This window comes from Carcharodon carcharias, chromosome 2 (genome assembly GCF_017639515.1).
Source record: "Carcharodon carcharias isolate sCarCar2 chromosome 2, sCarCar2.pri, whole genome shotgun sequence".
In the NCBI taxonomy this organism is placed as follows: Eukaryota; Metazoa; Chordata; class Chondrichthyes; order Lamniformes; family Lamnidae; genus Carcharodon; species Carcharodon carcharias.
This window is the reverse complement of record NC_054468.1, coordinates 117,097,806-117,112,839: the sequence shown is the minus strand read 5'-3', so window position 1 is coordinate 117,112,839 and position 15,034 is coordinate 117,097,806. Positions and strand designations below refer to the sequence as shown.

General features: G+C 39.3%; 1 protein-coding gene across 8 annotated transcripts in view; it reads left to right on the top strand.

Moving 5' to 3' along the window:
* tasp1 (taspase, threonine aspartase, 1) overlaps window positions 1-10,421 on the top strand; it is a 96,385-nt gene extending 85,964 nt beyond the window's left edge. For 3 of the 8 annotated variants that reach the window (XM_041178315.1, XM_041178270.1, XM_041178297.1), the window contains one exon: window positions 8,105-8,340. In XM_041178315.1, coding sequence (XP_041034249.1) covers window positions 8,105-8,197 — 93 coding nt within the window. In that variant the 3' untranslated portion in view covers window positions 8,198-8,340. Of the gene's footprint in view, window positions 1-7,881; window positions 8,016-8,104 lie in introns of those variants that run through there. The other 5 variants (XM_041178262.1, XM_041178286.1, XM_041178279.1 and 2 more) reach the window with 4 other exon arrangements.
* Window positions 10,422-15,034: the final 4,613 nt, after the last annotated feature.

The window sequence follows — 15,034 nt, the reverse complement described above, 5'->3', positions numbered from 1 at the left end:
TCTTCCTTTCAATGAGAACATGGCTGATCTGTGACCTAATTCTATATATCAGCCTTTGCCCCTTATCCCTTAATATCTTTGGTTAACAGAAATCTATCAATCTCATCTAAAATTAACAATTGATCTAGCATCCATTGCTGTTTGCAAGAGAGTTCCAAATTTCTACTACCCTTTGTGTTTAGAGGTGTTTTCCTAATTTCACTCCTCAATGGTCTGGATCTAATTTTTAAACTTTACCTCCTAGTCTTATACTCCCTAAGCAGCAAAAATAATTTCTTTATCCACCCTAACTGTTTGTGTAATCCCTCCCCATAATTTTATCATTGGAGTCCAGGTATTCTAATAAATCTATGCTGCACTCCGTCCAACGACAGTAAATCCTTCCTAATGTGTGATGCCCAGAACCACTTGTATTACAAACTGGTGATTTTCTATAGCCCATTTCCTGGAATGATGCCGTGTCAGTTTTTCCTTTCTGAGATATACCAGTTCGCAAATATCATAGAATTTATAGCACAGAAGGTGGCCAGAAAAGCGCTATCCAACCTAATTCCACCTTCAGCTCAAGGATATACATGCAATCTGTAAGGCTGCAGACCAAGTCCATTAAATACAATGTGGGTTTCTGCCTCTCTCCCTTTCAGGCAGTGAGTTCCAGACCCCTACCTATCTATTGGAATTTAAGGATTTATCATGATCAAGGTTGGGGGATCAGATCTGAGTTCATTTTAAACATTCAACATTTTGGAGAGATTCACATTAAAGTTGTTGGACCACTTCGGACTAGCTTGTAGCTGATTGGGATGCTAATAGTTGACACAACAAAGAATCGTGTATCAGTAGAGTAAATCGATTCTACCTTGCTTATTATCCTCCATGAACACCAGAATCTGCCCAATGTTTTCAAAGAGTTAGGTACTATACATTCTGCTGGGTTCTGCCAAATATTAGAAATTTACTTCATGACATGAGCTTACCGTACATTATATTTCTGTTATTGTTAGAATGCACTACATTTATGAAGCATTTTGTTTGTCTAATATAAAACTTTTTGCTCTGAAGTAATTTTTGAAATCATTAAATTTTTTGGACAGTCAGGACTCACCAAGGCTCCTTGGACAGCACCATCCAAACCCACGACCTCTACCAACTTGAAGGACAAGGGCAGCAGACATATGGGAACACCACCACCAGGAGCTCCCCTCCAAGCCACTCACCATCCTGACTTGGAAATGGATCACAGTTCCTTCACTGTCACAGGGTCAAAATCCTGGAACTCCCTCCCTAAGGCAGCTCACCATCACCTCAAGGGCAGTTAAGGATGGGCAATCAGTGCTGGCTTAGCCAGCAACACGCACATTCCATGAATGAATTTTTAAAAATCATTGACATAAAAAAGGAGTTGCAGCTACTCATCTACAAATATTAGTGGCTTGTGGATGATCCTAAAGGTTGGTACTGCAATTTGTTTGTTTTTATTCTTTCATAGAATGCGGGCGTCACCAGCAAGGCCAGCATTTATTGCCGTTGAGAAGATGGTGGTGAACCACCTTGTTGAGCTACTGCATTCCACCTGGTGCAGGTATACCCACGGTGCTGCTGGGAAGGGAGCTTCAGGATTTTGATCCTGTGACAGTGAAGGAATGGCGATATAGTTCCAAGTCAGGATATGTGGCTTGGAGGAGAACTTGCAGGTTCCAGGCTTCTGCTGTACTTGTCCTTCAAGTTGGTAGAGGTTGTGGGTTTGGAAGGTGCTGTCGAGGGAGCTTTGGGTGTGGGGCAGCTTGTATATAATACACACTGCTGCCATTGTGCAGAAATGGTGAAGGGAGTGAATGTTTAAGTTGGCAGATGGGCTGTGATCAAGCAGGCTGCTTTGTCCTGATGGTGTTGAGTTTCTTGAGTGTTGTTGGAGCCTCACTCACTGAGGCAAGTAGAGAGTATTCCATCACACTCTGACTTGTGCCTTGTAAATGGTGGACAGGCTTTGGGGAGTTGGACAATAAGTTACTTGCCTCAGAATTCCCAGCCTCTGACCTGCACTTATAACCACAGTACATAAGTAAATACAAACATACGGTTTAAGAGCAAGGGTATGCCACTCGGTCTCCTGAGCCTGCTCTGCCATTCAATAAGATCATGGCTGATCTAATTTTAACCTCAATTTCACATTCCTGCCCTTTCAGCCCCATGCTTATCAAGAATCCACCTACTTCTGCCTCAGACATATTCAAAGACTCTGCCTCAACCACCTTTTGAGGAAGAGAATTCCAAAGTGTCTCAATCCTCTGAGAGAAAATTTTCCTCATCTGTCTTAAATGGGTGACTCCTTATTTTTAAACACTGGCCACTAGTTCTAGATTCTCCCACAAGAGGAAACATCCTTTCCACATCCACCCCGTCAAGTCCCTTCATGACCTTATATGTTTGAATCAAGTCGCCTCTTACTCTTCTAATCTCCAGCGGGCACAACCTAGCCTGTCCAGCCTTCTCTAAGACAACCTGCCCATAATAGGTATTAATCTAGTAAACCTTCTCTGAACTGCTTCCAAAGCATTTATATCTTTCCTTAAATAAGGAGACCAAAACCGTACACAGTACTCCAGATATGGTTTCACCAATGCCCTGTATAACTGAAGCATAACCTCTATACTCTTGTATTCAATTACCCTTGCAATAAATGATAATGTTCTATTAGCTTTGTTAATTACTTGCTGCACCTGCATACTAATGTTTTGCGATTCATACACTAGGGCACCCAGATCTTCCTGCATCTCAGAGCTCTGCAATCTCTCACCATTTAGATAATATGCTTTTTTTTTCCAAAATGGAAAACCTCACATTTTCCAACATTATACTCCATTTGCCTGACCTTTGTCCACTCACCTAACCTATCTATATCCTTTCGTAGCCTCCTTGTGTCCTCTTCACAACTTACTTTCCTGCCTGTCAAAGTGTCATCATCAAATTTAGCAATCATACCATTGGTTCCTTCATCCAAATCATTCATATAGATTGTAGAGTCGAGGCCCCAGCACTGATCCTGTGGCACAACACTTGTCACATCCTACCAGCAGAAAATGACCCATTTATGCCTACTCTGTTCCTGTTAGCTAGCCACACTTCTGTCCGTGCCAAATGTTACCTGCTACACCATGAACTTTTATTTTCCGCAATAATCTTTGATGCAGCACCTTAACAAATGCCTTCTGAAAACCTAAGTACAGTACATCGATCAGATCCCCTTTATCCACAGCACTTGTTGCTTCTTCAATAAATTGGTTAAACATGATTCCCCTTTCTCAAAATCATTTTGAATCTGCCTGATCACTTTGAATTCATGTAAGTGCCCTGTTATAGCATCTTTGGTAATAGCTTCTAACATTTTCCCTATGGCAGATGTTAAGCCAATATTTACATGGTTGGTCCAGTTCAGTTTCTGGTCAGTGGTACCCTCCAGGATGTTGATTATGGAGGATTCATAAATGGTAATGCCATTGAGTGTCAAGTGGAGATGGTTATATTCTCTTTTGTTGGAGATGGAATTGCCTGCCACTTGTGTGGCACAGATGGTGCCATTTATCTGCCCAAGCCTGAATGTTGTCCACGCCTTGCTGCACATTAGCACAGATTGTACCGATATCTGAGGAGTTGCAAATGGTGCTGAGCATTGCGCAGTCATCAGCGAATATCCCCACTTCTGATAAAAGGGAGGTCATTAATGTAGCATCTGAGGTTAGGCCTCGGACACTACCCTGAGAAACATCTGCAACAATGTCCTAGGACTGAGATTATTGGCCTCCAACCTCCATAGCCTGTGCTAGTTTGACCCCAACCAGTGGAGAGTTTTCCCCGATTCCTATTGACTCCAGTTGTGCTAGGACTCCTTGTTGCTACATTTGATCAATTATTGCCTTGATGTACAGTTGTTTTTTCTTAACAGGAGAGAAATAAGTTGTGTTTATTCTTAAATATATTTGTAAAAGCTCAAATTGAAAATAGTCGCAATGAAGAAATTTGAAACCAATTTAGCTAACTCTTGTTACATGTTCAAAAGAGGTCATTAGAAGAATATGATCTGATTAAAAGCAGAATTTTGTTCATCCCTTCATTTTAAAATTATTTTACACTTTTGCCATATTTTATTTTCCAGTCAGCTGCTCTGCGTACTCTGACCTGTCTTTGTGTTGGTTTTTGGAAGTTTTTTTTGCCAACATCTGTTGTCTTGATCAGTGGTGATGAAAGCGGCTTTTTTATGGCGTGTGGAAATGGCTGGAAATATTGTTGCCAGTATTGGAAAATAATAGACTTCAACCTGGTGTAGGAACAAAGCAAAGCTGTTGACCTGATCTCTACAGGTGCAGATTCTGTTCTTCCAATTTTTGCCCTTCTGTTCTTTTACTAGTTAAACACTGGAAATTATAGTAAAATATAAACTCTTTGAAGGGTGATGTGTTTCACACAATATTTATTTTCTCAGTGCATTTGGCACTGTACAATAATCTAATTTACATGCTGAATTTGTTGTTCATATATAATATTTTCGGTACATGCTTGAGCAGAGTACTGCATCCTCCAGTAATATTCCTTATTTAGATAGAATAAATTCTCTGGAAATGAGATATTTCATGAGTACCCGCTTTTCCATCTTGTACTTTTGCTCTTGCTTTAAAAGAGCCTAATTTTCTGTGTATTGCGCCAGAGGACAGCCCTCAAACCTGGACATAGTCATCAGGTTCCATCTAAGTTTGCTTCATACTTTTTAATTTCTCACTCCAAGTCCCTTTCGTATGAAATATTATCTTGATCCTTTAGGGTGTCCTTCTGGTTATTTTTCTGATGCTCCCTCCCTCTTTTTTTAAAAGAAAGTTCCCATTTTACAGAGCATGTTTTCAGTTAACTCTTGCACCCTGACTTAATGTTCAACCTATTATCCCTTTTTAGTCTATTTTATTTATTTTCTTTCTTCCCCTGTAAAGTCACCATGGAACATTTTCTATGTTAAAGATTATATATAAATGCACATTGTTGTGTATTTTGTTCCCTCCCCTTTCATGAATAAGTGACAGATCTGTAAGATCTTCCAGTTAGTCCCTTGTTCTTCTGATCAATTGTCATATTTATTAGATCTTAACTTAACAGTGACGCTGTTGTTTCCTGGACTGGGTGTTTTGGTCTATCTGCAGATGCGGGCATTTTGAAATAATAAATCAGGTCAGGCATCTGCTTACAGTTATGTCATTAATCCTTATTTGGTCATGTTTCTTCAGCTGTAATGTCTACAGCTCTCAGCTTGCCACCATTGTTGTTGTGTTGAGGTTGTAGCTACAAAAATCCTTCAAGTAAACCGCTAAAGAGAAATCTTTGCCATTATGTAGGAATTCTTGTAGTACAATGAAAATGATATATTTTACTCTGATTTGTTCACTAACGAAATCATATCACCACTGTGATGATAGAGTATTCTAAAATTGGTAAATGTACATTACAAAATATCCATTTGCAATTTTTATTATTCCCTTTGTCTGTGCTGCCAATCCAAATGTTCTTTCAAATCTAAGTCAGTATTTTATGCACTTCTGTTTGCAATCTGCTGACCAAATGCAAGAATGAGCTCCAAGTGTATAAGGGTTTCACATGCCAGTGATTTGGCTCTTGACATTCCCTCAAGCCAGATCAAGTACTAACTTGGTCAAACCCTTCTTTCCACACACACACACACACACATGCTAGTCATTTCCTATTCCTTAAATAAAAAGTTGTTATTTGTCCCCTGTGTTTGTTTTAGAACTGCAAAGTCACCCACTTTGTTATATTTTTGTGATTTGTGCAACAGTGTAAAGCCATTGTTTCATAATAGCATTTTTTGATCTTCAAAGCTTGCCTTTTCAGCACTACTCTTAACTGATCAAAACTTTTCCATTGCAATAAACTGATCAGGTTTACTGTAAGTAATCCTTTGCTATAATTACTGTGAGACATAATTGAAGATTGTTAATATTTATGACTGGGCAATTTATGAGCCTTTTGAAGTACACCGAAAAATTGCAGTACACTCTCACAAACGCAAAATGTCCCAGAATTCTAGAAAACATTTTAAATACCCTCCTGTAGAAACCTCCAGTGGCAAGGGATTATTAATATACAAAAGGGTGAGATTGGAGCATATGGTTCATTAAGCACTGCCCATCCACACAGTGCAGCCACAAACTCCATTTACTCATGCCTTGCACAATTTTCTGGGAAAAGTGCAAAAAAACCAGAAGCCAACTGAAGGGAAAACTCGTGGCAGTTCCTCTCTGACTGTCTAAAATAATCAAACAGAACCCCATCAGGCTGCGGTAACTCTGAAATCCTCTTATTTCCAGCTTCTCTGTGACAACCGCTTTAACAGGAAATGTGCGCTCTCAAAAATTTGTCTAGCCATCTTCTCCAGGACTGTGAGGAATCCGTACTCACTACATGCTTTAGTAAACAGTTCCAAAGTGCAATGAATCTGAAAAATGCTTCATTCCAAGAATCTAACCTAACTCCTTTGTTTGTGTATTTTATATGCAAACCCCCTAGGTCTTCCTAACTCTATCCATCTCAATTATGAAATTCAATGGGACAGAATCTAATTCTACTTTCATTTTAAAATCTTAGTCTTGGCTAATTCATAGTTGTATTTCTCTAATAAGAGTAACCCAGTACCTTTACTTATCTTGATAAGAGAGCCTTAAGACTGGATATCATTTTAATTGCCGTTCTTTGTACCTCCTGTGTGTAGTGAAAACAACAGCCACAATACTCCCTAATGCAATGTCAGTGTCAAGGCTTTGTACAACCTAATAATAATTAGTTTTATAATGTATTCTTCTAATCATACAACCTAAAATCTTATTAACTTTTCCAATACCCTTGTCATGCTGCTTACGTATCTTCACTGATTTATTGTATAAGACTCCAACACAGGTTTTTTGATATTCATATGGTGTCATTTTTACCAGTAACATTTCCTGCCACACTGTGATCTATGTTAGGCAAAAACACATGGTCCTTGAAAAAGCTGGTTCTGTGCATCTCTCTGCACTGACGTTTCAGCCTTGGTTCAGTTGTAGCAGACTGTCTTCCAAGCCAGATGGTTGTTGGTTCAATCCTACTCCAGGAATTGAACACACAACCTGGTCCGATGCTTTAGTGCAGTATGGAGGGAGTGCTGCCCTGTTTTAGAAACGTCTTTTGGATGAGACATTAAAACGAGGCCCCTCAGACTGATGTAAAAGATCCATGGCACTATTTGAAGAAGAGCAGCGGCGTTCTGGCCAATATTTATCCATCAACCAAGATAATTAAACAGATTATCCGGTCATTACTACAATTGTTTGTGGGACCTTACTGTGCATAAATTGGCTACCTTGTTCCACTACATTGCAACAGTGATTACACTTAAAATGCACTTTGGAAAAGTCCTGATGCCTTAAAAGGTGCGATATAAATGCAAGTTTTTCTTTAAACTTTATAACAAGAAGAACCTAACACTGGAGGAAAAGCAACACCCAAACTTCTGGATATATATAATATCCATTTGAATATTATAAGCTGAGATTCAATGAGTTAGCCCTGTTCTGTGGCATTGGGAGGATTTCAGATTTAGCTTGTATTAAGTATCATTATGCTGTGTCCCATTCAATAGTAAGACTAATAATATTTCTGTTTTTAGCACCAGCGATAACGGAATTTTCCCCCGCCTCTTTGGGTAAGAGAGGCTGAGAAGGATAGATTTGGTAGTTTATCAACACTTCTGCCAGGAACATGTGTGGCCACCCAACCAATTCATGTTATTGTAGCCTTTAATAACTCAAAAGTGTTCCTTTACATCTCTCGTTACTTTTCCTCCAGCCTATAGAGGGATGCTGGAATTCTGAGGAAGTGCATACTGGATGCAGATGTAGAGTTTTTTGCAAGCGCAAATGGTTTCGATGGCATTTATCAATGGCACTGAATATTTTTTAGATTCCGAGAGTGCAATTGAGGTATTGTTTAATTCCACTTCATGCCAAACAACCTATTGTACAGCAGTGTTCATCTGGAATACTAAAATTATTAATATGTTTATTTACAGACTCACATTTCAAGGCTTCCACCAGGAGCTGTGGCTGGACAGTCGCTAGCAATAGAAGGTGGTGTTTGCAGGCTTCGAAACCCTGTGACCTGAATACGCTTGACTTCTTTAACTGGCACCACACCACAGCCTCAGACTACCCAGCTATAATGTATTTCATATATTTTAATTATGTAAAGGATATTGAGAGTTTTATCTTTTTTGATACAATAATAATTGCACTTTGTACTTTATGTATCCTAATTATGCTGGTAAGTGCTGCTTTATTCTGAGCATAGTATCTCTGCTTAAAATGAAGATGATTACAGTTGACTTCTCTAGAGTGTTAATCCTGTTTGTCGCGATTGTATGTTAGACAAAAAAAAGCTTCCCTAAAATACTTAATGTGAAAGAACCCTTCTCAATTGACTTGAGTTTCATTCGATGCATAACATTTCACGTTTGCCATCTGAAAGATTCAGATATATCTATATACTACATTAGGCACTATATTTAGTAGCCATTGGGTGTCTAACTTCAATATTACTGGTTTCACTTCATAAAGTAACTAATAATTTAGTTAACATCACAAATACCAACTTTGGAGCTGCTAGTCAATTTGAGGTTTGATCAGATATGTTCATTTTACATTTGCAGGGGGAACTATAATAGATGTGATTATGTGCACAGCAGTGTGCTGTAACACATTAAGCTTAGCATTCAGTGATCTAAAAGTGAAACTGTTAACCTTGTGCTATTAGTACTATCACGCAGGACATGTTCCTGAATTTATTGGCAATTTTGGCTGAAAATATGGTGGCGTGTAATGTAGGTGAAAATTATATACTTAAGACATAAATAGTAAAACTGCACATTTAACAGGACTGTGCAATGGGTGTAGGTCCTCAATGTTTTTGTTTTTATTTTTAAATTGCATACAATTAACAGTCATTAGGTATACACTGAAGTTCAAATTGACTGCATCATGATATCTTGTAAAACAGTCATTCTTTCACATTTTTCTTTAATTATAATCTTCACCAAACACTGGTGTGCGCAGACACTTGATTCTGCTGCTTTTGCACTTGGGCAGCTTCTTTTGAACAGGAGCACCTGATGTGCTGGACCTGACTAGCTTGCAATGCCAATTCATATTTCAGCATCCATCCTATTTGCTGTATGAGACGTTGCTGTGCTCTACAGTGGAGCTTCTTTATAACATTGTGATTAATGAATCTCCTATTTATAATCTTTTACTGTTGTTCTGAAATATTCTACAATATTCAGTAGGAGAGATTAGAACCTCAGCCAATGAATCAGTCCCTAAGAGTTGGACTGTTGAGGTTTGAATGTATCTGATGTATTAACCCCAGGGTAGTCTTTATTTGTGGATTTGGGACAATCGTGATGGCGAGTAAGTGATAAAGTATAATGTTGAAAATAGATTATACATTTTCAGGAAATTAAATTGCAATATCTATTCATAAAGTGAAACATTTCTCAAATTATTGCTATTACGTGGCACTGTTCCAGTTGGCTTATTTTTTCCATTCCCTCATACAGATTTAAAAAAGTAATGTCATGGCTTGTCACCAAACCTGGTGACATCCTTCTCCCTAAATTTCAGGATTGAGTTAAAAGATGTGCCTCAAAGCTGCATTTGAAGCAGTATCAAACTTATAACATCAGATTGGCAACTTGAAGATTGTTTTGAAATGCAGTTCTATATTAAATATGTGATAGAAAACTACAAAGGACTAAAGGTTTTTAATACCATCAGAAAACCAATGATTTTGCAATTTTTTCTTTATTGAAATGTTTAATAGTGCTGAAATTTGACTTACAGCCATGGAAACCCAGATTGTGATGAGGAGAGAAAGGAATCTGACTTCACTGACTGTGGGTTAAGTTTTTAGTGTGTAAATTTGGATATTTTACAGTTGAGTTTAGATGTGTTATTGTACATTGAGTTTACAACAAAAGGTAAATAGTTTCGGATATGTAACTCGATCTTGAGCAAGTTTTAATCTTAAGAGAATTGATGTTGCACTGTATTAATTCCACTATATGTAAACTGCCAGGGCTAAATGAAGAGCTTGCAAAGGTGCTCTTAATTGATGATTACAAATTATAATGCTGATGTTTTATATCCTTTAATAAATTTTTTGGGAAAAAAGATTCTCCCTTTCTCTCCCTTCCTCTTTCAAAATGTAACCACCTGTGTGTATATGTCTGTTTGTAAATTCAGCAATGCAGGAAAGATTTGGGCGTGCAAAGAATTGTAGTCAAAGGGAAGTTGTATGTCTGTTAAGAAATTAAAATAAAATGCCAGATAAAATGTCCTTTCTCCTACTTTTTCAGTGGCGCCAGTACTATGTAAGTAGTCACTACTACAGGTGTGCCTCAATAACATTCTACAGTGTCTAATAGATTAGGCATTTGGAAAGTACGCATGTTGAAGAACAAAAAAAAACAGTTCTTGTATTTACCTTATTTGGTATGTGTTTCTCAGTTACTCTCGGGAACCAGAATTATACTTCCAGATGTGGCTGCTTAAGAGCATAAAGCTGGGAACAAGACGAGACCATTTGGCCTGTCATGATTATTCTTTTATTTGTTCATGGGATGTGAGTGTCACTGGCTAGGGCCGACATTTATTGCCCACCCCTAAATGCACGAGAAAGTGGTGTTGAACTGCCTTCTTGAACCGCTGCAGCCCGTGTGGTGTAGGTACACCCACAGTGCTGTTAGGGAGGGAGTTCCAGGATTTTGACCCAGTGGTAGTGAATGAATGGCAATATAATTTCAAGTCTAGATGGTGTGAGACATGGAGGGAACTTGCAGGTGCTGCCCTTGTCCTTCTAGGTGGTGGAGGTAGCAGGTTTGGAAGATGCTGTCAAAGGAAACTGGGCAAGTTGCTGCAGTGCAACTTGTAGATGGCATGCACTGTTGCCACTGTGCATTGGTGGTGGAGGGAGTGAATGTTTAATGATCAATATGCCTTTCATGGATTCTGTCCCACCAAATTTTATCTCTGCAATAAATATTCCATGATACCGAAAGTAATCAAAAAAAGATCCAAAGTATCTTTTCATCTGCAAGATTGAACTCTGGATGAGCTGGTCACATCTTTACAGAGAAGGTTGACAAGGCGCTCTCTTGCGTCAATGAGAAAAAGTTGAGAAAGCTTGGACTCCAGTCTCAAAAGATGATGATTGAAAGGAGATCTTTGATATATGCTACAAATGAAGACAATTAAATGGTTAATTATGAGCACTGTTTAAAGTTAAACCACCACTTCAAGGTGAGGAAGCATGGGCACAAACTGGCAATAATAGGCAAATTGAGAACTTGTGAAGATGTGATCTGCACATGAAATGGTCTTGTATGAAAGGTAGTGAGGCAAAAATGTGAGTCATTCAAGTAGCTGTTAGATGCTGAAGTTAGAAATGGGGATGACAACAAGTTTCAATGCAAGGCTGAGCCTGATTGGCTGAATGCCTCCTTGTATTTCTGAGTAGAGGAGGAACAACAAGTATGCTGAAATAATGAGTAGTTAATAAGCATCATGCTGTAACAGGCCAGAAGGGATCCTTGTACAATGATGGTTGATCTCCCAAGAATTAGGAGAATCAAAGCTGATAGATAATCCAACATTCTTAATTTTTTCATAATAATCCACCTCTGGATGTTAACGAAGGTTACAAAAGGGGAGCAGAAACAGATTCTGAGGAACTTCAGACCAGCACCCAGAACAGCAACAACAGAATGCTGATTCTAGGGAATGAAGTCTAGAGAGTAATATTTAACAACTGCATGCTGACGGCCTCAGATGGCAGACAGCAGGGTTAAATAGATGGTTTTTTTGATTGACCAGATGTTGATAGCAGTGTGTTTCTGGGATCTGTTTCAAGATCTCATGTTTTCCATTCATGTAAATAATTTGGGCATAGACGTAAAGAGATATTAAATTTACTGCAATCATGTTAGAGAACATGGCAAACTGATGGAGGAAGGTGCAGTAAGGTTAGCGGAGTTGATAGGTGACAGATGCAGAGAAATATGAAGTACAGGCAATAGATTTTGAGAAAAAGAATAATGAAAGGAAGTACACCCTGAATGCTAAGATTAACTAAGTATAACAGTGAGATCTAAGAGTGTAAATACCTAGCAGCTGAAAATGGGGGTCAGAGATTGCAAAGCGAGATTAATGGATGCCTGTCCATATAGTGCTGATAACACGCCAACTTTGTGTTGTATGCAGTTGGTGCTAACCAATCTGTTCATTGACTGGATGTATCAGCAGGCGCCCTAAAGTTGTAACTTCCTAGCACCACTTAAAAGTTGTGCATCTCTTAAAGGAGGTGCCGCTGCCAGTCATGCAGGAAGTGAATCTGATCTGGGGAAATGGTGAAGAATGGCACAACATGGAAGAAAGTAGGCTCCAAGTTTGCAGATGCTGCAGTCTTGGTGGAGGAGGTGGAAAAAAGGAGAGATATCTGGCATCTGCAGGAGACCCTCCAGGCATGTGTACAAAAGACAATTGGAGCAGATAAACCAAGAAGATGAATGCCAAGGGTTAATCTCTGAGGCCCTGGAGACAGTGCTGTAAAAAATATCAGTGAGCTCATTGAAGTGGTTAAGATCATTGAATGTATCACATCAATTGCACTGTGCTCAAATCACCACACCTCCAACACTCACCTACCAACAATCTGTTTCAGGACACACCTGACATTCACTGCACCCTCCCACAGCTAGCACTGCTGCAAGCCTCACACCCACATCTCTCAGTCAGCCATGACAGCCACATCACCCAAATACATTGCCCATCACAGTCTCTGCCGGGACAATGTGCACAAAGCAGTTGTTAACTGGAAGAGACTGTGGAGGCTGTCATTGGGATGCCTATTACTGAAGCAGTGGCTAATAGCAGGGCTGAAGCAATCAAAAGATGATAGTTTTCTCTTACCTGATCCTCTTCACAACCCAACTCCCCTGCACCACCACCAACACCCCCCCCCCGCCCCAATCATCCACTTCTGATTTACAATATGGAGCCAGTGCATAATCTTACCCTTGTGTATTTTTCCTTTCAGATATCCAAAAGGTGCAACCTGGATGAAGTGGAGAGTGAGGACACACAACCATCACTTGATTTCACACTCCTAGCTAGCAGCTCAGATACAGATACCTTGATCAAAGGTGGAATCTGCATTTAGTGGGACATTAGGCAAAAGGGCACTATAAAATCAGGGCAGGGGGCAAGCATAGCACAGGTGCCAGCTCACTGGAGCGCAAAGTCACAACTGGGTTCCACTTCAGAGGACAGGTGAATACTTTGATGAGGAAGTCTACAGAAGAAGGAATTATGAGGGAGTTTGCTAGAGGTCTTCAACATTCTGAAAAGTTTTGAGAGGATAAGTAATGAAAGGAAGTTTTTATTGGTAGATCAGTAACGAAGTTACATGAACTAAAAATTAACACTAGAGGAAGAAAAGAACTTCAAAACGTCAACTCTTTTCTTCTCCGCCGATGCTGCCAGACCTGCTGAGTTTTTCCAGGTAATTCTGTTTTTGTTTTGGATTTCCAGCATCCGCAGTTTTTTTGTTTTTATCTCTGTGAAGAACAGAACTTGCCTGTTCAAAAATTGTTAGAAAATTGATTAAAAACATATATTGCTAAATGCAACTTGATAATGATGGACATTAGAATTTTTGTGGCATGCTTTGATTGCTATATGAACATGACAGCCACATAACCGTTGGGAGCAATTTTTGCAAGCCAGTTGCCCAAGCTTATTTATTAAATGATTTGTAGAAGGATGACTTGATTTTCTCTACCAGGAATTCAAGGCCTATGTTGATGTAAAAATCTGTGTTACATCAAAGGACTAGAATAAAAAAAAGCATCTAATTGACCTGAGGTGTCTTTTTCTATGGTCCAGTTGAGGATTAATTTCTGTACATCCTCGGTCCGTTCTGAAAAAATTGCTCTCTGAATTCTGAGGAGTGGAAGTCAAGGACATACGACGATTCAGTGGGAAAAGCTAGCAGTGTTGGTTGTTATTCCCCAAAAATGCAATTTTTTTTGTTGGAGTCCTTGCCAGTGTTGATGGAGGCAATGTCTGAGAGCTGTTCCTGGATAGTAAAGGAGGGAACTGCTAAGAATATTTTTCTTTTTGATGATTTCTTGTCTGCGCTGTGGGCCTTTTTGTAAATCACCGAACAATCCTTCCAATCGTATTTCCATCAGCATCTGAGATAATTCGAATACACTAATTGAATCTGATACAATGAAAGGCCTTGTGAAAGTAAATTCTTTTTCCTTATCCAAACTGCTTGAGTAGCCAACGTTTCCTTGAACAGCCATTGGAGAGGAGCTTCTCTTTTAGCACCGTCACTTTTCCTCACATTCAGGTATTGCAGAAAGGAAAGCCTCTACATCGGGGCATTAGCTATTGACGTCAGGTGAACCTGGCTGGAAACAAGGGGCTCCACCTAGTAGATGATATCAAAGATGCTCCTTTGGTTCCCTGAATGGCCCAGTGGGTGCTAATTATAGACTTAAAAACTTTGGACCCACAACTGGAGACTACCCATAACTGTGTAATGTAGCATTAGGGTGTTCAGGACTGAAAGGGTTAATGTGGGACTGGGGAAACGGTATTGCCCACATGATGATGTGACTAGTCTGGTAGTAGTCTGAAAGTGAAGATAGCTCATGGCTTGGACTGAAGAAACCTACTGTCTTGTATATCTGTACTTAGATATGTTCTACAATAAATAGCTACTGTTCAAACTCTATGCCTCTGAACATCTTCCTCAGACAACCACAACAACATATAACATGGTGGCAGCAGGTGAAAGATCCAAAATCTCTAAAAAAAAATTTAAAAATCTGTAGTCTGACCTAAAGAAGATTCTAATGAAACAGTTGGCGGTTGCCAGA